The following is a 27,258-nucleotide window of genomic DNA, read 5'->3' as shown; positions in this document are numbered from 1 at the left end:
AAATCCAAATTTAGACTTACTCATTATAAATAAAATTTGTTGATATATAAGCTTTCGAGCACATCTAAATAATACCGATTAAATTTTAGACGATAAATATACAAAGATGGGTTTCAGATGACTAAGACACTATTATTAACAGTTAATTCAGTTTTTAATATTAGTTTAGACTAGAGGGGAACAAAATGATACAACTGAGCCACCCACCCCTGAATTTAGAAGACCTTCCCTTTGCTTTCCCTACTTGAAGGTAGCTGGGTTATACTTCCCATTTGTTGATATTAATTTTGTTCCCACCTTCTATTTAGAAATAAAGTATGGATGGTCAAGTGAAAGCTTAGGGATGTAGTTTGATTTTAGACAAATAACTACAAGGGGGTAATTTATAATTTACCCAATAAATTATGCAAGCATTATTTTATTTTATTTTTATGAGTACATGGAAGATAGCTGGAGTTAATTATGCTCTTTTGTTTTAATTCAAAATTGATACTGCAAGTAGATAAATGTGTAAGAAACTAAGCAGAATATTATTGATGGGGTAGAAGGCAGACGATCAAAACAAAATTCTTTTCTTTTCCTTTACCCATCACTGTAAGATTTAAACCACAAGAATCATCAAGGACTTGAATGGAAGCTGTATACATTTTGCCAGAAATTGAGCAAACGACCAATTACATTTGGAAAGATTGGATTAACATGTAAGAAACGTTCATTGATTCGTTTTTTGATTTTTGAGAGCCATCAAATGATCTTAAGATCAATGACAAACAGTGGATCTTTTCTCCTAATAATGAATAGTTAATACACAGATAGATGTTGCTCCCAATCACTTGCATCATCATAATGAACGCATTCTCCCTATTATCAATTTCCACGCTTTTGATTAGGTTTGATCATTAGGTATGCAGCCAAACAACCAAATGAACAAATTAAGAAAATCTGTTCAGAATAAGTACATGAAGTGTACTAAATATCATTGCAGCTTCAATGAGGCAAACTTCGTCGCAATGTCCATGGCTTCCTCGACACGAGAAGCATCACTTCCCTGCAGTTCCATCAACATACATTCATTTAGTAAGTGATCTTTCAAGATGACATTCTCGAAAATTCCTCATCAGGTACTGCTCGACAAATGAAACAGCTTACCTGGCCCTGGGCGACGCCATTCTTCCCACCACCACCTTTTCCTTTGAGGGGTGCCATAGCAGCAGTTAACCACTCTAACACTGCCAACCCATCCTTCGATCCATTGGTAGGAACCCCAGCATATACAACAGCTTTGTTTGATGTGTCATCCGCGCTGAATACCATAACAGCTAAACCCTGTAATGAACCAATTATATGTATCAGAGATACAGAAAGATTTAAATGTCGTTAGGACTTAAGGCAGCAAAATTTAAACATAAGAACGAGAAAAAAAAAAATGCATGCAGAAACACAGTTTGCATGTCAAAAGCTTAAGGCAGGTAAAATCATCAGAAAAGTTTACATTTCAAGAAATGCATTCACAGTGACTACTGGTGGCAAGCCTCTTAAGAATTAATTGCAGCTAATGCTAATGTTATTTCCTCTCTTAAGAATTAATTGTAGCTAATGCTAATGTTCTTTTCTCAATTAGATGGGTGATGCTTTTAGCCTTTTACTTGCTGTTGTACTAGTAAATGAAATGACTCAATAAGTATTGCATGACTTACAAATAAACAAGTCTGGGAGATTTATTTGAACCTATGATATCACATCCACAGAAATATCCTAGGAAAAATTAGAAAAAGAAGGAAGAAATTGATGACCTTTTGTTCCATGACTTTCAGAACTGCTTCTCGGACCGCAGTGGTGTCAAGGCCTACATCTACGCGGCTTACACAGAAAGCTTTTCCTTCAGATGCAGCAGCTTCTGCCACCTGTATTGCAGCCTTAATTGCTTTCTGGATATTTTCCTCAACTAACTTCTTTTTTGCCTTTCTGAGTTGATCCTGACATAGTGCAACAAAGTTACAAAACTTTTAGATTCACTATAGCTAGCAGTAAAAGAGATACTAAGCAGGAAGAGTTCCCCTTTAATGGGATGTATGATCTAGCCATTTAATTGCTGGTCCAAGAAGAAGTTTAACAACCTCAAGTTGGGAGATCTTGGCTCTGAGATCAGCTTTTAATGCTGCTGGAATAGCTGCCGCATCTGACTTACTTTTTAGAGAAGCAACTTTCTGATAAAGAAGAAAAAGAGAAGGGAAAATTAGACAATATCATTATTTCAGAAAATCAAACATGGTATTAAGATGTTCTTCTAAAGAGTAAATATGATATAAAGATAAACTAGTATAAACAGCACCTCTAATTAATAATGTTTGAATAACTTGAAACCCAAATGACTGAGCTAATTATAAATGAAATGTGCCCTATTCTCATCTAAATCTTCAAAACCATCACATAAACAAGTGAACGAATGAAGCAACATTTTACTTATTTGCAAACCAATTTTGGTTGAGTAAGATACACCAGAAACTCTTACAAGAGCTAGTTTGTTGACAACATATAACAGAACAAGTTACGCATTTCTTCTACAACGCTTTAACTAAAAACACGAGCTACGTTAAATCAAATTTAGGCTTTAATGCCTACAGAAGGGGCATGCAATGTTCACACTATCTAGAAGTATATATGTGTTAATCTCCTAATCTTAACTAGAGGATTAAGTTCTGTTTTTCCTCTGTAATCCCTCTTAAGCCTTAAAGACAAGAAGGTGGCATATATGATGCACAATTGATCAAGAAGGATATCCCCATCAGATGGTTTTAATTTACATAATTGGCAAACAATCAACTAGATAAAATTATCTACAATATGCTCTACCTTCTGTAAATTAAAGGGTATAAGCGAGAATATATAACAAGTGAAGAAAGACTCAGCTGATAACTTGTGCACCTTTCGTGACAACTAAAAGTTACCTTGAGAAAAGCAAGATAAATATGCATGAGTTGACTTACAGACAAACTAAAGTCATGGTGAATTTTCCCTTCAAAACTTTCTATAACATATGGCATAACCTCCAGATATCAAATGGGCTGAATAAATGCCTACTAGGATCATAGTTCTTAGCCCTCTATATTAGCAACAAACTGACCCCAATCTAATGAGGTATATGTGTCCCCAGCCGAAGATTTGTTCCATGAGATAAAATGTGTACACTTTCGGGGCTCAATTAGGCATAATTATTCTTAGAAATTTTTCTGTCTGAGAGTAGATATATGTATTCAAAAAGCCTATGCATCTGTTGTACCTACCACATAATCTATCTTGTCTCCAGTACTTCATATTTACTTAAACAATCATTTTCTCTTCCTAAAAATGTCATCATATACCAATGAACGAAAAACATACTCATGCATATATGTTACAGCACCATCCAAGTCTAATGCACAAGTAGATGGTATTAATAAACTCAGATGGACTTGTGTTAGGCTTGAGCCCCAAGAATAAGGTTAAATGCCTACTCTTACAAAGACAAAGCACAAGCACTCCTATCTTCACAGTATCATTAAAAAGGGCTCTTGGGCTTTTCCATATGCTCAGTCATGGACTTGCCAGTTGCCAATTTAAACTTTAGCTAGACGCAAAAAATCAACATTCTCAAAAGATTGTAGGGTCTGAGAAGAAATTATTTCATCGAGAAAATGAATATTTATCTATCATTTAAGCCAGCTATTTCATGGCACTTGCTCCATTAAGCTATACTATGACACTATCAGTACCTTCTCCAGTAAGCTCCCTTCTAACTTAGATGCATCATCAATTTCAGAAGCAAGAGAGGATGCCAACTCCATGGCCTTGAAAGCACATTCAGTCGTAACAGCTGTTATCCTTCTAACACCCTTAGCAATGCCCTCCTCAGATAGAAGGGCAAATGCTTTAGCCTCTTTAGTATTCGATATATGAGTGCCTGGTAGAGGAAGACTAAGTTATACCAAATAGGACATACCAATAGATTATCGCAGCATAACTTTACAATGTACCTCCACAGAGTTCTGTCGATATGGATAACCATTCTTTGTTATCAGGATCCACGAGAAGATCTTCCACTTTACGACCGATAGAAACGACCCTAACTGGGTCAGGATATATCTATCAAAAAAAAAGATCCATGAAACAAAATTGTGAAAAAAGTTATGCTCAGAATTTCTGGCATAACGTGAAGATTTCATTATGATGTGAAAACTGTTCGAATTTTACTTCTCCAAAGACTGCTCTTAATCCAGCTATACGTTTAGCAGCCACTAGAGTAGCTTCACTTGCATAGACATCCAATTCATCTTTAATCTGTTGATTCACAATCGACTCAATTTTCCTCAGGTCTTCAGGATGAACAGGTTTTCCTGTTAAGATAATACAAGTGCGTCAGAAAAAAGTCTCTACAGCCCTTCAATAAAATGATTCTGGTGCCCTTGAATAAGGTGATTGTAAAGCCTATATATTACCATGGGAGAAATCAAACCGCAACTTCTCAGGGAGAACAATGGAACCCTTCTGATCAATATGATCACCAAGTACTTCCTGCATTCATTTTCAGCAACAGCAAGATATAATAAGCAAATAATGACATTCCAACCTGATAATATAAAAGTCAAGCATCTCCATACCCTGAGGGCAAAATTGAGCATGTGTGTACATGTGTGGTTTGGAGCAATTAGGGTACGGCGATCATAGTCAACCTATTAATGTGAACAAGAATGTAGACAACCTTTTAAGAACCGAAATATCAACTATATCGTGAAGAATTAAATAGACCAGAAGATTTAATATTTCCATAATTTAACCTTGCAGATGGCTTTATCACCAGTTGACAATACGCTGGATCCTGCAGAGAGAGAACCAATGTGAAGGACAAATCCGCCATATATCTGTACATTGTTCACTTGAAATGATCCGAAAGTTCCTTCAATACAACCAGTATCGTTTATCTGAAGGCAACAAGTTCGAGTGAGGCACATGAACTGAGAATATGTTATGTATAATTTGTGAAGCCAACAGTTAAAATAAACACGCAAGTAGGTTATCAGCAGTTAACGTATATATCATGAATGTTGCAACAATCAAAGTCAAGTAAAGGTTAATGTTATCTACAGAGTCATAAATAGATTTAAATGAAGAACTGCAGAACCCAAAGAATATATTATTGTGTACCACTTTATCCCCACAGAAAACAAAGAGCTATCTATGATTTACATTATAAGAATTGAGATTGCGAAAAGGTTAAAGAACATCTTAGGATAATAAGAAGAAGAAAAGGATTGAACAAAGTGTCTAAATAATGAGATAAAGAATGCTGAGATGGAGGAGGTACTATATAAATATGTAGTTGCACAACATTGGGTTCAAGAGTGGAAGTAGCACTATAGTGCTTAAAAACTAATCATTTTGAGATTTTGATATTAAATGCCTCTTCAGGGGTTAAAAAAAAACTGAATAGTTTGATGCCATCATATCATCTGAATTTTCATCGTATGATCCAATGAGATCAATTCATCATCTGAATCTCCATCATATTGTGTCCCACTCTGTGTATTGAATGAAATTGCTCAAGATATCTTGAAAGGAGAATCACACAATTAACCTAGTATATTTTTAAAGTGGAACACAATTTTCGCCATCTAACAGGATTTGGTTTAAAATAGGGTTTCTAATATGTATACGTCATATGTATACCTCTCCAAAGTTCTTTATTTGCATGTATCCCTTCTAAATTTCATATCTACATGTATACCCTACAAAATCCATGGTTTTTGTGTGGATCCCTTCAAATTATTTTTTGAGAACTATAAGTGAAAAAATTAGCATATTGACATGTGTACCCTATAAAATCTTAGTAATTTAACTGATAAATGACATAATACAATTAACTGAAAGGAATATATTCAATGAATAAGGATATTTCTGTCTTTTTACATTTAAATAGATGAACTTCTAATGATTAGTTTGGTTTGAGGGGTATACATGCAAAAAAACAAGAGTTTATAAGGTATTCATGCAAAAACAAACTAGTGTTCTGAGAAATATACATGCAAATATCAATTCTTGAGGGGTATACACAGAAATAGGACATTTTCAAAGAGTATACATGCCAAAAAAAAACCCTTAAAAATACCTCCCATTGCCAATCCGGGATGGAGGCTGAAATCAAGCCCAAATCAGCCATTTCGGCTGATACGAGAGCCAATAGGTAGGCACAAAATTTTGAGTTTTTCTTCACATGAGTTGGATATTTGTTGGATCATAAGTTGGATCAGACTTCAATCTGTCCTGGGACATCAATAAAATTGATGTCTCAAGTGCCTCATTTTACATTTTATCATCTCGCTCTGTGCGTGCTTCTCCTTTCCAATGATCCATGAAAGATTAAACCAATCCAAGGCAGCTCTACGATGATCTATGGTAGATTCAACTGATCCAAGGCAGCTCCAGCAAAGTTTTCTTCAATGAGGTAAGCTCCCAATATTATCTCTCCTTTCCTTCTTGTTACCTTATTTCCCCTCACTCTTTTTTCCTTTTTCTTTTACCACTACATGCTCACCAACCCAAAAGGCGGCTTCCGGACACCTCTGTAGAATAGATGGTAGCTTGCCTCTATGACTCTTATCACAGGGAAAGGAGATAACGGCAATGAGAACAAGTATTTAATGGATCCACTCAAAGTTTGGCATTTTTCACTCTTAATATTATGTTACTACCATCTTATGTGAGCAATAAAAAAATTTCTAATATACCGTCACTTTTTCTCAGATTTTCCTAGACTTTATATCATTATTTAAAATTCAAGTAACTAAAATATAGTATTAAATCAAGGTTAACATAGCGACCGAAACTATCGATGCTACCAACACAGCTAATACGTACAGTTTATTTTGACGGCCAATACCAACAACAATAATTAGAACCTTGATAGGAATGACTGTCTTCTAGCTCACGGCTAGGGGTGAAAACGGGTCGAATTAACTCCGACCCGACCTGCTATCCGACCCGACCTGCTATCCGACCCGACTCAGGTCGGATTCGGATAAAAAAATTTTATCCGATTCGGATACGGATTCGGATATGGATAGAATTTTTGAAAAAAAACTCGGATACAGGTCGGATATATTTTTCGGATTCAAATACGGATATCAAATATCCGTTTACCCGCATATTTTTTTAAATGATTTACAGTTTTTAGTTTGCTTATTTAAATAGTAAATATTAATATTGTTACTAATAATACGTTATATATTATTTATAGAGATTAATTTCTCTAATTTCATATATTTGACATACAAAAAAATTATTTATTGTAAAACTTTTAATAATTTTATGTTAATTATATCTAAATAAAATATTATAATTATTTTAAATTCAATCAATATCCGTTTAAGATCCGATCCTCTATCCGAAAATTATCCGTATTCATTTATTTAGGATATAGTTTTAAATTTTGCTATCCGTCCAATATCCGTATCCGGACTAAAAATATGGATCCAGATATGCGTTGAGCACTATCCGATCCGTATCTGATCCGTTTTCACCCCTACTCACAGCACATGAATAGTGGTGGCTGTTACTGCTTAGCAGAATAATGCAACCATTTGGCTTCGCAGAATAATTATGATGTTTGAGAAGATTTCGTCAAACATAAACACACTATGCGAGGAGCCCTAAGTAACAAAATGCAGGTAGTAAGATGATAGGCATATAGGCCTCCATAGTTGCATATTATATCAGATACCCAAACTTGATGTAAGCTGAAAGCACAAGGAAGCAAAAGGCATTTTTTCTGAGCTAATCATGTTAAAGTTAGCCAAACAAAAGTGCAGTACGCTAGTACCTGACCACCTTGCTCAGCATAGAAACTAGTGCTCTCCAACACAAGACCAATTTCAGCTTCAGAACAAACAGCCTCTAGAAACTCTGAGCCAGTGTATATAGCTTTAATTACACTTTCATGATCCTACAGAAAGCCATAAAAAAAATTAAAAACTTGACATTGTTCAGTAGTTACACAGTTCTGTGCAGATAAAACATTTCAAAGCATCAAGCCTACTTAGGAAAAGACAGAGATCATATAATTGGAGATCTGATGAGGCGGATCACATAAAAATGGCATTTACAATTATAAGTTTACTAAGAAAATGTAAAATGTCAGCTCCACCCAAAGATATGACCAAAGCAGAAAAATGTCACAAGGAGAGAAAAATCAGTTATAAATCTTTAATAGAAAAAAAAAATGTCAGCACTGTCACATGATGATGCACACGTGCCATACCATAGATGGAAAACTTGTTGCAGATTAACAAATAAGAAAATTCATCTGAATAAGGACACATACACTTGCTAAGCAGCAAAGACAAGTACAATACAAAACTGAACATGACCTTCACCAATTATATCTCTCCTAAAAAATGAGATAAAACAATAAAAATGATTTACAGTAATATGCAAAGCATGATATGACATTGAAAAAAATAAGCAAAAGAAAAAAAAAATTCAAGAACCCTGATATAAATGTAAGTTCATTTATTTTATTACCGAAGATGTAATGGAATTCAAAGTTCAGACCAACCCTAGCTGATCATACCAGAAATTTTAAATGTTTCCAATCTAATTATCTAGCAGATGCTCAACATGCAGAAGGTCATGCCCTCCATTTCCTGGAACATTAATATGAACCAAGAACCACGTATGCTACAAAAGAATATAACTTCCCTGTTGACATCAAAGCCAACTTTTACCACATCTATGGAGACCCTTCTTCAGGACCTAAAATAGCTTAAAGCTCAACTAAACCAAAAAAACCTTACCTTGATCTGGAACTGTAATGTGTATAAATCAAATCATATTGCTAAAGGGGGAGGTGAAGCAGACTGATAAAGCAAGTGCTAGGATAGAAACAATGATGGATCTCAAAAGAATAACTAATTCTGGGCCAAACTGGAAGAAACTTTGACACATTTATTTCCCTAGAAAGCTGGATTCACAAGCTACGCTATAGTACATCCATAGTGATACTATGAAAGTCGTTCCAAACCAGGAACGTTGTTTTACCTTTATCGAAGTATAAAATGGAAACATAGCTGGAGCCCAAATAAAATTCATATACGACCCATGTGGTGAAGATCTAAGAAGCCAGTACTTTTCTTTTCCTTGTTTCCTTATGGTCAAAATCACTTAGTATGAAGGATCCTACTCCTATCAAGATATGGACAAGAAGACCAATGGACAATACCTGAAATATACTAATGAATACTTGATACTTTACTAATGAGTAACACTGATTATGTCCCTTAAGATATAATTGCATGCAAATCAATTGTCATTAAATTTTCAACTTTGACCTACTTTTTATCATATATCATATTATATCTTTCTATCAATAATGGCCGTGCCGTAGGCATGTGTCATGCCAAGCACAGCACCGGCCGTCATGGCCCGCTCTACCACTAACCCCACGCAAGAGATGGAGATAAAAAGAGGACAAAGAGATTGCAACCGTGCCATCGCCTCCACCCTTGCCATTGTCGCCCTTGTCGTTGCACTCGTCGCCACACCTCTCCATTATTTGTGTGCCTTAAGTTAAGAGATCCACTACTTAAGTTAGATCCGTTCGTGGATCCTTTTAATTACAACCTTGCCATTGTCTTCTTCATTCTCACCTAGGGCATGCGAATGATGGAGAGGAGCGATGACAAGGGCGACGACGACTTCGCAATGATGCTCTCTGCCATGGAGAGGAGTACGACAGCGACGACACTCTCATCACAAGAGGAGGGGTGCCATGCAGCACCCCTCGTGCCACGCACCGGTACTCCGCTGGCACAACCATCATTGCTTTTTATATCACGAAATCAATTTGTAGTTGCCTCAATTATTGATCTAAAAAATATAGCTATGAAGTTTCAGTGACCTAACCTTGTGCCACACAAACTTGTAACTATCATCTGTGGTTGCTACCCCATTCTTATGCAATTCTGATGTAGCTTCAGCATCCATAACAATGGAGTCCCCAACTGCCTGCATATAGTTATACAAGAACGTGGTAAATATACAATAATAAGGCCATGAAGACATTCGCAGCAGCATCACGTACTTAATAATAATCTATGTAGTTAAAAGACTTACTATTAAATGGAGTAAAACCTATTAAGCAAAAAATCATGGTTGACAACATTCAAATGGAGTATGTGCTACAGATGAGTGATTATGAAAGAAGCATCAAGCTGTACTTGCTGAAGAAATTTACTAGTACAATTGAAAGGATGTAATATTTGAGATGAAAATAAAGGAAAAGTGCATAAATTGGACCTAGCATTCAAAATAAAAGCTGAAGGAAGATTAAAGCAAAATTAAATCTGAATCAAGTCATGAAGGAATCAAATTGACAAATGCCTCCAACCAAGTTTTCACCAGCTATGTTCTTATCGAACATTATGGACTGTAATATAGCTTCTACATTTTTCTCCCTTCTAATAAATCTAAGGTTCTGTTACATTTTTTATGACCAGAGTACTCGACAGGAATCACCAGTAACAAGTTATTTCACCTACAAAATAAAAGATATCATTATTCACCATCAAAGGAACATATAGTGAATTTTTTGTTTTAAGAATTTCCCCTGTAGAACTTCCACATATCTGGTCTCATATACATGAAAGTAAATGAAGGAATAATGTATCTTTGTACATATTCATACAAAAAAGTTTCAGAACACTCCATCATTGATTCAGCGTAGAAACAATTTTTATCCCCTACTAACTTACAGAATTTTATTCATTATCTAATCAGCCAAAATACTGTGAACTTTTAAACTAAAATTTAACACTATTGTGCATCAATCTGGCATCAGTTTTTCTTTCTCCAATGCATTCCAAAATCAGTAGTCACCTATATTGAGAAAAGGCAATTAATAATGTTTCTAACTTTCTATATCCACAAGCATCTAATCAAACTACTAACTTGCAGAGATGTCTCCATTAAAGAGCAAGTGTCTAGAGTGATGAAAGGGGAAGAAAGGGCAAAATAATGACTACAACATTAATGAACCGATGTTAAACATGAGGCAAAGATTAAAAAAACCTTATTCCGAGCACTTCTAGCCTTCTGTCTCGCTTCTTCCATAGCAGCATTAAAACCTTCCACATCAACCATCAGTCCTCTTTCTTCTGCCATTAGCTGAGGAGAGAAATAAAGTTTAAAAAAAAAAAAAAGAGTTTCTATTGTTAAGAAAATAATTAATATAAAGCAAGCAGATAAATTCACACATACCTGAGTTAAATCCATTGGAAAACCATAGGTATCCCATAGAACAAATGCATCCTGCAATGAGGCAAGGACACAACTATCAAGTATTATAAAACAGTAGCTGTAGATTCAGACAGAGAACTAAAAATATGAGCTTATCCAAAACCAATTAGGAAAGGGGGGAAAAAAGAGAACTACAAGGAACAAAGAAGATAACAAACATCCTGATGCACTACTCAGTTATGACTTTGTTTTATAACAACAATCCTCTAAAACTGAATAAAGATAAAGCGGGGTTCAAAATTAACAAGAAAAATAGAGATCAATGAGCCCTATTAGAAAACATAAAAAGAATATAGATATCAACTTACAAGTCAAAACTCAAAAGTGGCTAGCGGATCGACAATTGTCCAATCATTATATGGCAAAATGTGCAAATGAGAAGGCTAAAATGTGGATTGAATGACAGCACAACCTCATACTAATTATAAGCATACTTTACAATAAAAGAAAATAAGTAAATCCACTGACTGCATACTAATATGATATGACAGAATTACTATTTGAGAAGCCTGACTGCATAACAATGTGACTCCAATGCAGGCACTATTTGGAAAGCATAAATTCATAACATGAAATAGAAGCAAACTCCATTCTACTGACAGAAGCAGAGAAGAACTAAACCAACTCCAAAAGAAAAGACAAAAAACTGAACCAAATTATACATATAAATATAACATAGCACACTGCATACAACCAATAATCTGTTTTGTGAATAAGGTAACAATCAGCATATAAAGCAAATAAATGTGGCATAACTTTGAACAAATTTAAGAGAAAATATATAAATAAGGCATGCTAATTCTAGTCTGCCACACTAGCTGTAGCCAATCCAGTCTGCTTTGTAAATAAGCTAGTAGAAAGTGATGCAGCATAAGCATAATGGAAAATGCAGATAAACAGAAAAATAGGACTACAGAAACAAAGCAACTAGAACACTAACCTTTCCACTCAGTTTGTTCCCCTGAACATCCTGTGCAGCCTTTTTAAACTTCTCAATCCCCTGAAATTAAAAGATCTAATCAAGAAAAATTCACACCAGAAAACAAGTAAACAACATCATGATATTTTACATCAGCAACCTCCAGATCAGAACTAGTAGTACATCAAAGTAAAAGAAGGCTTTTAGAATGCATATGCTTGCTATGTCCTCCATGCTTGTTTGCATCCATGAGTATCTAAGTGAACTTCAATAATTGGAGCTTTAAGTTCCTTCAATAAAAGAGTTTCTTTGTAACTTGTCGAATGCCAACTTTTGTCCATAATTAACATTCACATGAAGAGTTCCGAAATGAAAAATTTCCGGGCATTATCTTCTTGTTTTCAGATGAGAGTAATATTTCAAGCATTCATGCACTTGCACAAGCATATTAACTATTCCTCCTCCTCTATGGGCATCAAGGTGTCCCAGAGTCTGTTGGATAGCAGGCATGTAACGGAAAGGTCAGGGAAGGCATAGAATATGAGAAAAGGCAGGCAGTTAGATCAGCAGAACTAATAGGACAGAAGACGAGGAGGACTAAGATGGCGAAGGAGTGGCGAAGGGAGACGAGGGAGTAGAGGCATCAAGATTTAAAGAGCAGAAAAGGTGATCCTTGAAAAAATTGCCTTGAAAAGATGAATGTGGCTGTGCACTGTCACAGATCCTATAAGAGCAGTGAGGGTTGGTGAGGCAGGGAGAGGGAGGCAGAAAGAGGCAGGAACTTCTTTATGGTAGCTATGAGGCACCAAAGGAGTAGCTGCCTTAGCAAGCCGCAAATGATTGGCAAGAATAGTTAGGTGATAAGAGAAGGTGGTCAAATGATAGTGGACTTGGAGGCAGTAGTGGCATGATAGAGGGTATGGTTGGAGGCGGCTTTAAAGGCACAGCAGAAGAGGTGATGGTGTAAGCGGAAGCGGAAGCAGCAGGATGAGAAGAGGAGGATCATTGAGGCTTCAGAACTAATGGAAAAAGGGTAAGGCAGCAGCAAGCATCTACTCCCAAATATTTAAAAAAAGCTTATGCATGATATAGCCACCCAGCACCCCCTATATCCTCTTCCTCCCGAAATAATAAACTTCATATATGTGTGTTTTCTTTTCTCCAAAAAATGAAAAAAGAATACAATCAATTTATTAGGGAGTTACATCCCGCATTCTATAAGACTATATCATTGTGAGAAAAGGAACAAAAACCTTTAACATGCATGCATTGTGCATGCCCACCACTTGTCTACTGTAAGTCATATACTTCCACATTTGAATAATGCAGTTTATGTGCTTAAATAAAATATATATATAAAAAGAATGATATCCAGTTTTTTTTTTTAAAAAAACAAGATCAAAACAAGAACAAGTACAGATAGCCAAACTGTTTTCTAACACAATAGACGTATATGATATGCATATAGAGGTTGATCATGGGGACAAAAGATGCTCAATAGGAATCGACCGAAAACCAAGCATCCAATTTCCTCTTTTAGGAATAACAATCAATATTACCTTTACTAATGTCCTTCCAAAACTTGCTTCTTCCTCTGCAATAATATCCTTAATCTTAGACTCATGTTGCTTAAGCTCCGTAAATACATCACCCATCACTTCAACTACAATACCTACAAGACTAGATATCAACAATCATAATCATGAGATTAGTCTCAATACAAGAAATAAATATCCTATACATGTGCAGAGATATAAAGAAATGCACACGAGCAGTCAACATGTAAAAAGAACTAATTAGCACCGTCTACCAACGATGGTCGTGCCACAGGCACGGACCGTGCCGACCACTGGTCGGCACAGCACAGTACGGCACGTGCCAACCGTGCCATAAGAGGAGAGAAAAAGATAAGAGACTGCTCGAGCTTCATTGGATGCCCTAGCCCGAGAGAGAGAGAGGGGGGCTTTAAAAACTTAAGTTGCGGATCCGTATCCGGTCAACAAAGCTCAGGCGACGAGTAGCTTAACGATGAGGTCGATGGCGAGCGACGAAGCTATTAGGAGAGGTGCCGTGCGGCACCCCTCATGCCACATGCCAATACGCCGCCGGCACGGCCATTCATGCCGTCTACATTATATTTATACCAAAACTAGTGATCCCTCAATTCCCTACAATATACTAACCAATACCAACTTCCAAGGCATCATAATTTTATCAGTATCAGGCTGACCCTTAACCAAGTTGGTTTCAGGATCCACAATAAACATAAGGTATGTGCACAAAAGTCCTATGAAACAGATATGTATACTTCTTATATTGTCTCATAATAAAGCACCTCATTCTGGATCCAAGATTAGTTTTTTCTTTGTAGGCACGCAAGTATGTGAACATGCATGCACACAGATACTTGGGCAATCTTATTCATAACCAAAATAGCCATGATCCATGTAGATAGATGTGCACAAACATGCATTCACACCTTTCTATATTTACTCAAGCGAACATGGCTATTTACAACTCCCAATTATGTTGCCTCCTTACTTGTCTCTCCATCTATTCACCAAACCTAGAACTCATTAACATTTCTTGGCATGCAGAAATTATAAATGTTGCAACTCCAAGTAAAGTAGGCAAACAATCCTATTCTTATTATGTCCAGTTCCCTACGTCCTTCAAGGAAAATTAAGCCATCTTGTATGAACCAAATGGAAATCGAATGTCCCAATATCTATGTACAAATTTGCCGAAGAAACATAGTGAAAATTATAAAATAATTAAGAACCACAGCATCAGAGTAGTTGATCTTACCCACTGAAAAAACCCTCTTGTGCTTTTAGAACTTCTCTACCATAACGAACAGCTCGTCGAAGAACACGCCTTAGAACATACTCCCTTCCCTCATTACCTGAACATATATAATACAGGCAGATTAGAATTCAATAATTTGGAAGGTTTATGTTACATCAAGAGATGCAAGAGAGATTATTAACAGTAGATTTGATCATACAAAAAGAAATTGAGAACAATACAAACATTTTCACAAAGTTAGGATAGTAATATTAACTTAATGATTAAGTTACCACAAAACGTAACCTAGATATCCATAATGATTAAGTTAGAATTTTGGCATCCTGAGCAGCAGTAATTCATTTTCCTAACTCCAATTTAATGGCATTAATCATTTCTGAGAAAAGGAATGTGATCAACAGAAATGAACAGATGAAAGGCTTTAAATCCAATTTTTTCTCTGTCATCAAACTTTTCCAGTTCTATAATGAACTGGGAGACAAGAAGGAACAGAAGGCCCGGTCCAAATGATGCTGTGCAACATGTGTCAGCAGGGTGCCATTACAACAAACTGTTGGCACATCCTGTGCCAACGGCACTCAAAAACCTTAGTTTAGACTATAGGACATAGGGTACAATTGCAGATAAGTTAACCCATGAAAGTAAGGGACCCCTATTTTCTTGATTTTTATATAGGGATTGCAAAGCCATAGGTGTTCTGTTAAAATAGACTCACGATACCTCTCTAAGCACTCTATGAACTCAATAGAAGGATCCACGTGCAACTAAGATAAAAGTGACACAATTTCTTCATAATCAGCGGCTTATGTACGATTACTTACTCTAGCGAATGAAAGCTTAAAACATGTTTAGATGCTTCCTTCTCATGTTTATGGTACTTGGCAATTCATAACTTTGATTTACGGACCATAATGAAGCAAGAAAAGGTTTTTATCTTTATGTTCCATGTGATTAACTTTTCAATGCAAACAGCATATTTACTAGCTTACTTTATGTCATTACATGTGTTGCTTTGAAACCTGTCGTTGTGGTTACCTTCCAAAGAACAAACCTATATCCTGGGGCCCATAATTTGTAAACGAAAAGTATGAAGACTCACAGATGAAAACCTAAAATTGCAAGCCATCTTCACAGGACAACTAATTGGCTGGTAAAATGGCAAAACTTTACACTTTTATAAGTCACTGAGATCAGCACTTTATAGTTTATATATTAGACATGGCAATATTATTATTATTATTACTTACGAAATCAATGACGAAAATTGTTTCTAGTTTAAAATCCAACAAGGTTCAGGAAATGAAGTAGTTGACAACCATTAACAACACTAAACAAAGTACAGAAATCATACAGCCACTTTTCTTCCCTACTTTCTACTCTTTGTTATTCTTCATTAATTTTTCATCCCAGATAAGGCACAAGATAAACCCAGTGTGAGGTAGAATTGAAGAGCTACACTAGAGTCAAACTGCATGCTTTTACTTTAGATCATTGCCTCATTAAGTTGATCTTCTAACTTAAATCTGCTACAACCTAATATTTTGCAAATGTGCATAGGAGGATTCAAGTAAAGGTCGAAGGATACAGAGAAACACGTATAGATCACAATTCAACAAAGAACTGGAACTGTGAGCAGATGCGGTAGAAGCAAATCTGAATGCATACCAGGACGGGAACCATCAGCAATAGCAAAAGAAAGGGTTCTTATATGATCCGCAACAACTCTGTAAGCCATATCAATTTTGTCAGCATCATCCAAACCAACTTTCCCAGCATATGGCCGAGCCCCTGTTGCCTTTGCTCACATAAATGGTGAAAAAGTTAATTCAAGGAACATACAATCACAAACATTCATAAGCAGAGTAGCAGACACAGAGAAAAAAGAGGACATGTTCAGTTGTTCATAACATAGTAAATTACTAAATAGAGTAAATCAACAGAGGCTGAGAAAATTCTAAACATACTTGCTGGATTGCATCAAATATGGGCATAAATACATCAGTGTCATAATTGCTCATTTTCTTTTGGAGGATTGATGTCAAGCGTTCAAATCCCATGCCTGTGTCAACATGCTTTGCAGGCAAAGGCCTGAGACTCCCATCAGCTTCACGATTGAACTGGACAAAGTCAAAATGTCATATAACATGCTTATCATGCCAAAAGTATAAAGAATGGTGCAACAACCATCAAAACACAAAACCAACAATAGACCTCCAAATATCAAACCTGAATAAACACAAGATTCCAAATCTCGATGCATGTGGGATCATCATTATTGACCAAAGAAGCAGCATCTCGGTTGCCAAGGCGGTCAAAATGAATTTCAGTGCATGGCCCACAAGGGCCAGTATCACCCATCTCCCAGAAGTTGTCCTGTTCAATGTTTAAAAATTGAAATAAAGATAATCAGCATAAAAGGATACAAAGACGTGTGCTTATCCCTTTTCACATAGTATGCCTAGCAGAATATGATCAAGAAAAAACAAGGTATGATGCAAAAATAAAAGAGAGAGAAACAGAAATCCTCTAAAAATAGCTAAGAAAACAACCATGCATCACCATAGGGAGGAAAAATCATGACACATAGGCAAGCCATCAAAAGAGAATAAATTTAAAAAAAAATGCCTTATGCAACCAACTGTAGTACCCAGGGGAAGATACATAATAGATTCTGCTCCTTATCTATGATACTTGTGTTTCTCACGAAAATAGTAGGAACTTATTCTCTGTGATATCAAAACCGCTTACCCTTAGGGCTCATTCCTAACCACCTTTGCAATAATTGGAGTCCTTTTCCCTAACAAATTAGCACCTTAAGGAGTAGTTAAAATGTGGTGGACCTATAATATAAATGAAACTTACCTATATCATCACAACCAGGTTTTCCTCCATATCTCTTTTATCTAGCAAATCTTGTATTAAAATAATCGCTTCGTAGGTTACAATATATGGCTGGCCAATTATCCTTGTGAAGTCAACCTATAGCATTTAGAAAGATGTTGCCATTTGTAAATATACAATCAAGCACCCCTACAAACGGAAGTTCCTGGTGTTCTATGAGCAGATAAATAATTACTTAAACCAAGTTAAAAATTGAGGAAAAAAACTATATCCTTCACCCTTTTGGATGTCATACTTGAAGAGCACACATGTGGATATATCTTAATCTTACCTTGCAACCAAATGGGAGCACTCGTCCAGGAGGCAAAAATTTTAACCATATCTCTCTAGCTTCATTATCAGGTGCCAGCCCAGACTTCTCGTCACCACCAAAGTAGGTGGCATAGATCCTATCTGTTGGCAATTGATACACCTGCAGAGCAAATAAATTATTGTCAATTGCCATCCAATTGTGCAGAAAATCTACACCCTAATTTCAGCCACACTGTGGTCTACAATAATGGCATTTAGGAAACCTAATTTTGACAGCGTAACTCTCCAAATGGTGAAAACAATAGTGTGTAGACTGTAGAGGACAAAGAAAACATCTTTCATGATTTAAATCTCACAACGGCTTCTTCCATCTCCTTTTTTGAACTTTTTCCTTCATAAGAAAATGAATTCTTTTTTTATCCTCTTATAGACATCTGTAATAGTACGTTAAACAACCTTTGCAAAATCAAAGAACTGATTCAACATACAACTAATGGATCTGCGGAATCACAATTTAGAGGATCAGGCAATGCGCTTTGCTGACATAAACTTGGCCAAGGTGTGTATAACTACGATGAGACTGTCAGAGATAGTACCGACATAGCTCTAAGGAAGTTGCGAAAAATAGTAACTCTGACATCACGTAAGCAATCTGACGAAGTGAGTCCTTGGTGTAAAATCCTTCGGCAAGAAGATATAATAAAGATCGACAGATATTCAGATTCATTTCAAGCTAACCTCTTTTCGAAAACAAAAGAAAAATTTACGTAAACGACTCAACAGCAAAGAAAAGCTGCGCTTTTTATAAAGACAAACATTAAAAAAAATATAACCATAAACAGGCACGACCAAGATCCAATTCTGACCTGGGTGAGGAGCTCCCACGCCCATGATATGGCCTCCTTCTTAAAGTAATCCCCAAACGACCAATTCCCGAGCATTTCGAAGAAGGTGTGGTGGTACGTGTCCTTCCCCACGTCGTCAAGGTCATTGTGCTTTCCTCCCGCACGGATGCACTTCTGGGTGTTGCAAGCCCTCGAGAGCCGCCCGAGCGGCGTGCCCGGGTTCACCGTGCCAAGGAAGATCGGCTTGAATTGGTTCATCCCGGCGTTGGCGAAGAGGAGGGTCGGGTCATCGAGGGGGACCACAGGGCTCGACGTCCAGTTCACGTGGCCTTTCTCCTCGAAGAAGGAGGTGAAGGTCCTCCGCACCCTCTCCGCCGGCCACTCCATCCCCGCCGCAGCCGCCGGTGAGGAGGAGGAGTCCCTGGTCATCGCGTAGAGAGAGGAGACGGATGTGGACAAAACCCTAGCCCTAACCCTAGAACAGAGGAGGGAACGCAGCGGCGGGAGGAAGACGAAGAGGACCATGTGAGGGGAAGGCCATTGAGAGGTATTTATATTGGAAATGAGAAAAAAAAAAAAAAAAAAAGGAACGGTTTTTTGGGGGAAGGGGATTGATTCGTCCACCACTTCTTGTACAAGATTGGATTAGGGTCAAGGAGGATGAGGCCAAGGGAGAGTGGTCACGCGAAATGCACGTGAGGATTAGGTGGGTTTAACTAGGGTTAGATTAATCCATGTGGCCAATTTAATTAGGGTTTGATGAAGAAGATAATTAATTAGGGTTATTTTTTATGCTAGAAAGTGTTGCCAATTTAAATATAAGATATTTTATCCCTTAAAACAATTTTTCATTGCCAAGTCACCTTAAATTTTATCTCTAAGTATGTATCTTTTTAATAGAAAAAAGATAATTTAAGAACTTTCATTTTAGAGACCAATTTGCCAGACCAATTATGATTTAAATAAGAATTTCAAATATTTTTAAAATTTACCAACTTTTATATAAAACGTTATAAAAATTGCGTTATCGAAAAACAACTTATATAAGTCGCTGATTTAATTAGTGACCTATACTTAAATAAAATATATTTTTGAGAGAGCTCGTTTGGTCGTACGCAGTTCTGTTTCATTGAAACATTTAAACACATTTAAACCATATAAAAATTTTAGAGTGTATGATAGTCCTAAAATAAAACAAAACACAGCATATACCCCTACAAATTTAAAGGATAATAAGTCCATCGGCAACCCACCACTAGAGTTTAGCATCACTACAAAACAAAGTATTGAAACTCATCACTCAAGTTTAAAAACAGACTAAGAGCAATAAACACCCTTAAAAAAAACGTCCCAGAAGTCACACAAGTTTTAAAACCAACAGTCAGCAAAAGAACAAAGTTTAAAAATAGAGAACCGAGGTCCCATCCTGCCAGTCCAGCTTCCCGTCAGTCCAGAATCTCTACATCCACCTGTTGCGCCAATTTTTTTGCTCTTTTAGCTACCTCCTCACCTTGAAGTCCTGCCCAGCTAAAAAACGTAGTTGTTACTTTATATTGGATTTCTTCCCAAGATTTAGATTTATTGGTAAAAATCATATTTCTTTCCAACTACACATTCCAAATCAGAACCACAGCCTATATAAACAACCATATTCAATTCCTTCTTTCTGTCACTCTTACCATCAAACCAGTTCTTTGCATGCTTATGACCATTGTTCAAACCCACAGCCATATTCGCCCTTCTAGCAATCTGTTTCACAAATTTACACCTTGCAAAAAAATGATCAATTGATTCATCCTAAGAACAAAAGACACTTTGTATTGCCACTACAACCCGTTTTCTTTATATTGTCTTTTGTAAGAATCCTATTCTGACACATCAGCCATAGGAATGCCCTTATCTTTAAAGGGACTTTTAATTTTCAGATTTTTTGTAAAGAATTAGAGATGATCCCTCCATGGTTCAGAAATCTATAAAGAGATTTAACAGTGAAGATACTATTTCTCGCAAGCCTCCACTTAATCTTGTCTTTTATATCTGATATGGTTAGGCCTCTGTTTTCCACCATAGTAATCATTTCCTCCTCATCTTTAGTCTGCTGCTCAATCAAGTTTCTATAGTACTTAAGATTCTAAGCATCTCTATTCCACACTTCATTCACCATTACTTTTGTATCCCAGGGGTAATATCAAACAAACTAGGAAAATTTATTGCCATAGAATACTCCCTACACCAAATATCTAGTCAGAATCAAACTATATCACCCTTCTGAACTTCCCATTCCATGCCAGTTTGAAACACTCTACTAGTTTGAAAAACCCCTCTCCAGAAAGGAGAGATTCTTATAGAATTGTTACCCTGAAATAAATTAATCTTTTTCTTCTTATAGTACTTTTACATTATAACTTCAGCTCACAGGCTTTTATCACTCTAAAGTAAGCACCACCACCATTTAGCAAGTAATACCTTATTCATATCAATTAGGTTTAGGATTTCCATATCTCCCTTATCTTTCTTTTTGCAGACTTTTTTCTAAGGGACCAGGGCATATTATTTTCTTGTTTCCTCCGTGCCTCTCCATAAAAACTTTCTCCATAAATTGTCAATTCTTTTTTTGACCCAAGTCGGTATAGTAAAAACAGGACATAATAAAGAGGAATTAAACTCAATACCGAGTTTATAAGCACAACTTTTTCCCCTATAGACAGCAATCTGTCTTTCCAGTCCGTAAGCCTTTTATCCATCTTGTCTATAACAGGAAGCCAATCACTCTTTCTCAGTTTACTATCATGTAGGAGAAGACCAAGATATTTTATAAGGAGCTTTTCCACTTTGCAATTTAGCAACTTAGCAAGCTTCTCTTCCATGCCTTACTCTCTTCCCAAATACACTAAAGAGCTTTATTGAAGTTTATCTTCATTCCAAATATTACTTCAAAATAGTATAAAATAAACTTTAGAACTCCCACTTCTTTCTCATCAGCCTAAAGAAATATCAAAGTATTTTCAGCATATTTGAGGTTTATAATTTATTTATCATTCCTATCCTTTTCCAAACCACTTAGCAGTCTAGCCTGCTTAGCATGATTTATCATCTTATGAAGATCATCAGCAATTAGCAGAAATAGATAAGGAGATAAAGGATCTCCCTGTCTCAGCCCTTTTTTAGATCTGAAATATTTTCCTAGTTCCCCATTAAGAATAACAGTTGAACAGTCTTTAGTAACCGTCTACATCACCCGGCTTATCCAATTATTAGGAAAACCTTGCCATTTCAAAACATCCTTTAAAAAATCCCACCTGACTATATCATAAGCCTTTACAAAATACAGCTTAAGTAACATACATTCTTTCTTAGAATTTTTAATCTTGAATATAGTTTCATGCGCACATGTCACACTATCAAAAATATATCTTTTTCTATAAAAGTACTCTGATACTCTCCTATCATTGTTCCAATCACTTAACAAAGCCTGGAAGTCAACACCTTTATAACAATTTTATAACTACAGTTCAGTAGACTAATAGGTTTGTACTCTTTAATCTTCTCTACTCTACTTTTTTTTGGAATAAGCACCAGCATGACATAATTGATTCTACATAGACCCTCACAATCCTCATAAAGCTCTTTAAAAATTCTCATTAAATCAATTTTTAACTGCTCTTAGAATTTATGATACAACTTCATACTAGAACCATCTGGCCCAAGGTCTTACTTTCAGCTATCTCCCTAACAACTTTTAAGACCTCAATCTCAGTGAAAGGCTTACCAAGGTTAAGTTTCTCTTCCTCCTTTAATTTTCCAATTTTTTAAACCTAATCGTCATCCTTAATCTCCACTGATCCACTTCCCCAAAAAGCCTCTTGTATTTATTCTGTGTAAGTCCCCGACCTGCTCCCTATTTATAATCATAGAATAAATGCTATTTTTCCTTCTTCCATTTGCAATTTGATGAAAATATTTAGTGTTACTATCTCCTTCTAGCAGCCATTTTTGTCTAGATTTTTGTTGCCATAACATCTCTTCCCCCTTATACAACTAATTTAATTTCAAAATCAAATTAGTTTTATCATTTGCCTCCTCTTTTAAAAGATCATTTGATTCCTTCACAATATCTAAAGCCTCAATGCTCTCAAGCCAAAGTTTTTTTGTATCATGTTTTGCTTTTAAATATTTTTGCTCCACCCTCTCAAACCATTACATACCTTCCTAATCTTTGAAGCCCAAATATCTATAGCTGTTCTGCCTCCCTTAGGAGAACCCACCACTTTTTAACTAAGTTATCAAAACCCTCTTTTGAAAACCAGTAGTGCTCCAATCTGAATATAGTATTTTGCTAATCAACTTTTTCAGTATCTATCATAAGAAAAACATGGTCATAATAAATTCTAGACAGAGCTATAACTATTGATCTATAGAACATTTGATCTCACTCAATAGTTACAAAAACTCTGTCAAGAAGAATCAGCACAGACACTTCCCTCATATTTGACTAAGTATATTTCCTGCCTTTTATCTGTAACTCCATCAAATCTAACTCATTTATCACATCATTAAATCTTTTCCTTTCTCTATTTCTAGAAGTTTTTCCTTTTCTGTTTTTAGTAAATCTGGTAGTCACCTCCCATAATCTTCCTATCACTTTTCCAACTTTCAATTGCATCATCTCCTCCCAAAGAACCTCCTTCTAATCCCAACTATGGGGACTATATATATTTATCAAAACTCAATCCTTATCTTTATCTTTGCTCCTCACATGGATAGCTATAAAATGTCTGAATTGCACACTATCAATTAGATCCAACTTATTATTATTTATCCCAATCAGCATCCCCCCCGAAGCTCCAATATAGGGCAAATAGTCCTAGAAGGCAATTTGGCCCCTTTCAAATCCTTTAAGCATTCGGTCACTCATGACCTATTTCTTTATTTCTTGTAAGCAGAGAAAATCTAATCTCTCTTGGCTAATAATTTCTTTCAATCTCATCTTTTTTCTCACTACCATCCAAATCTCTAATATTCCAAAAAAAAGGCCTTTCATATGATCTCATTTTATCCTTTTGTCTTTGCCTTATCTTTTTCTTTTAAAACCTCTATATACCTTTCAGCTCTATCTCTCTCAAAGGCCTTTAAGATACTCAACTTTTCTTCTTTTTCCTCTAAAGTACTTCCCAAAAAATTCCCACATGTATTTGCAATAAATAGCAGTTCATTTTCAGAGAACTTAGAAAAACTTAGGCACTGTATAAAGGGATCATTACCTGGGTTTCTTCTCTTTTTTGCTTGCTCTAGAGCTTTGGTTCTCCCAACCTCTACTATTCTATCTTGTATCTTCTATTCCTATCCTCCTATTCTGAGTATATTCCTAATACTCATTCTGATAGGAATTTTTGGTTATGAGCCTTGTTTTTTCCTCATGTATTTTTTAAATTTAGCACCTTGTGTCTATAGCGGCTCAACTTCTAAACATTCTCTTCATTAAAAAGTTGTTTTCTATCATTCCTCATTTAACCTAGCCTCTTGCTCTCCTATTTCTTCTTCAGTATAATTCCCTTCTTTCCAACTTTCTCCAAATTTCTTATTCCACCAGAAATTTTTTTCCTTTTCCAGACTCTTTCTTTAATTACCAAATTTAGTTATTCTTCAGTGTCTTCTAGCACTTGTTCTATCTTATCTAAAGAAGTTACTGAACTATCTTCTCCCACTTTCTTTTTTCTTTTTACTTCTCTTTTTTTCAGCTCATTTTGTTTTCCTCCTTGATCAGAATGTATCTCATCTTTCACCTCAGTGGTAACTAGTGCATTCCACACTTGTGGCTCTTCTATCCTTTCATCTTTTTTCATTACATCTTTATTTTGTTCTGTCATCCCCAGTTTCTTTTTCAAAAGAGCATTTCCCAAGAGTATATCTAGTCTCACCCTAGCTTTCCCACTTCTTATTGCTATTTTGTTCATTGTTTTGAATATGAACCTTTCTCATCCATTGAAATTTTTTCTCAGGTTCTGATTTTTTTCTTAACCCTCCACTTCACATGCCAGTTCAAAAACTATGCCTTCAATTATCATCACTATTCTAACAGGAATATCAGCTACATCTTTAACAAGAACCCATAATCTAGCATATTTTAAATTTATTTTCTTGCAAGTTTGTTCATCCACCGTGACTAAAAAACCAAATGCATGTAATTCTAACAATGTAAAGGGATACCTAATATTCGAACCCACACTGGATCTCTTTTCCCTATTATCTTTGCATCTTTCCTCCATGCCGAGAACTTCACGGTAACTACTCCCAAGTCAATTTCCCCTATTCTTACAACTTCCTCCATGCGAATCACCGATGGGAAGTCCACTAAGTATTCCTTCCCCAATGTCGCTCTAGCTCTCCAGACATGGCCCCATGACCAAAAGGCATCCATTGCAAGCTCCAAGTTGTTTGTAGAAATCCATCATCTCACGATGTTCACTGTCATATATAATTTCAAGTTACACTCACTTTTCCGCATCTCCTCTAATGTCCTCAACATCATCATCGGCGAACCATCCCCAACATAATTTTGATTTCTTTTCTCTATTTTGCAGAATCTCGCTCGATGCCCAAATCTTTCGCACTTATAGCAAAGGATATAGTTCCGGCACGCCAACGCCCGGTGATCGCAATCATCACACTGGAAACACCTCCCCAATCCTCTCACTCCTTTAGATGAAGAAACCTTAGCTTTTCTGTCTTCTCCCAGCTTTTCTTGAAACCCTTAAAAAACCTTCTTGTACAACAATTTACTACTCTCTCCCCTCTCAAATTTCAGTGTACTCTCATCCTTCTAGTGTGATCACTGAAAAGATGAGACCACATTGAGCTCTCTGTCGTGGGTGAGAATAGACAATTTATTTTTCAAGAAAATCCTATTAGTTGATTGTCGATCCAACTACTTAGAGCTTTTCGAGGTTTGAATCAAATCTTTGTTAGAATATGATATGACTCGGTCGGATTGGATTCACTTGTGGCATTGGGTTCATTAGGATGAGCCTATTTATCTAGTTTGTGATAAAAAAATTTGCTTAAAAAAATAAGGCCTTTTGTTGGAGGGGGCCATTCAAACGCTAGGGACCCGCGTTTGAATGCACACGCATTTGCAAAGATAGAGGATAAAAATTGCACGTTCGAAAGGCCTTGAGCCCATTTGAACACGCCCGTTCAAACGCCCGCACGTGTTCACAAAAATAGAAAATGGAATTCGCTACATTTGAATGGGCCGTAACGAGAACACTTGGTTTTTTGAGATTTATTTTCGTTGTTTAGGTTAAAAGGGTGAGTCTCTATAATATGTAGAGGAAACTCTAATTGAAGTTTATCTGATAATTGCATTGGCATTGTTGCCATATCTTCCTTCCTTTTTCTCTAGCCATCGGCACCCTCTCCTACCTCCTTTTTTTCACCATCCAAGTCTTTAATCGCCCTTTTCTAACTTTACTTCCCATCTTCTGCAGTAACTTTTTCTCCTTCACTCTAAAGAGTTCTTCTAGCATCTATTTAGACATTGAAGGGCTAACAAGCTAGGATTCACCGACCTTCGATCACTGTTTGACCGATATCTTGAGATCTAGCTATCCAAACTTTAAGATCTTGGATTTGTTGGAAAGCTCTCTTCAAGAGAAACAATATATCCAAAATTTAGTAAAATCTAACGACTAGTGGTTAGATGGATACTAGGTTTAGTTCTTGGAGTGAAGGGGGAGAAGTTGTTGTAGAAGAGAGAAGTTAGAAGCTGGAAAAGGTCGACCAAAGACTTGGGCGGTGGAAGAAGGGATGTGAGAGAGGGCGCCAATGGCTAGAGACAAATAGAGAAGAAAATAAAGACCAAAACCAATTCCAATATCATCATAAGACTCCAATTAAGGTTTTCTCAACATATATAAAGAGGCTCACCCTAAAAACTTCTTAACTAAGTTAAACAACTCCAAACAACCCTAACAAATCCTAACAAAACCCACACTTCCGTTGCGGTGCATTCGGACGCGCTGATTACGTTTACACGAGGAATTTCTATTCTCTATCGATGCGAATGTTGTGCAGGCATTCGAATGGCCGCGTTCGAACGACTCGATTCCGTTCGAACGCGCTATTTGCGTTCTCTATTTTTGCAAACGTGATGTAGGCGTTTGCACCACCCGTTTGAACGCGCCTTGACAAAAAATGATTTTATTGCTT

At 36.3% G+C, this 27,258-nt stretch overlaps 1 protein-coding gene across 1 annotated transcript; it reads right to left on the bottom strand.

The window, feature by feature from the left end:
• Positions 1–762: 762 nt before the first annotated feature.
• LOC140766698 (alanine--tRNA ligase) lies at positions 763–19,605 on the bottom strand. The gene is made up of 22 exons (XM_073106250.1): positions 19,072–19,605; positions 18,225–18,365; positions 17,279–17,425; positions 17,017–17,169; positions 16,718–16,847; positions 15,053–15,149; positions 13,804–13,924; positions 12,266–12,325; positions 11,287–11,337; positions 11,098–11,193; positions 9,934–10,035; positions 7,853–7,975; positions 4,815–4,958; positions 4,638–4,709; positions 4,476–4,551; positions 4,231–4,373; positions 4,014–4,122; positions 3,753–3,940; positions 2,118–2,207; positions 1,794–1,976; positions 1,150–1,326; positions 763–1,048 (listed from the first exon to the last, which is right to left on the bottom strand). Exons 1-22 carry the CDS (start codon positions 19,573–19,575, stop codon positions 977–979), a joined length of 2,979 nt encoding a protein of 992 aa, XP_072962351.1. The 5' UTR covers positions 19,576–19,605; the 3' UTR covers positions 763–976.
• Positions 19,606–27,258: the final 7,653 nt, after the last annotated feature.

The sequence above is a fragment of the Typha angustifolia genome, chromosome 9 (assembly GCF_048772165.1).
Source record: "Typha angustifolia cultivar Huaian chromosome 9, ASM4877216v1, whole genome shotgun sequence".
NCBI classification, from domain to species: domain Eukaryota; kingdom Viridiplantae; phylum Streptophyta; class Magnoliopsida; order Poales; family Typhaceae; genus Typha; species Typha angustifolia.
Note: the sequence above shows the minus strand (reverse complement) of the source record. Positions and strands in the feature narration are given on the sequence as shown.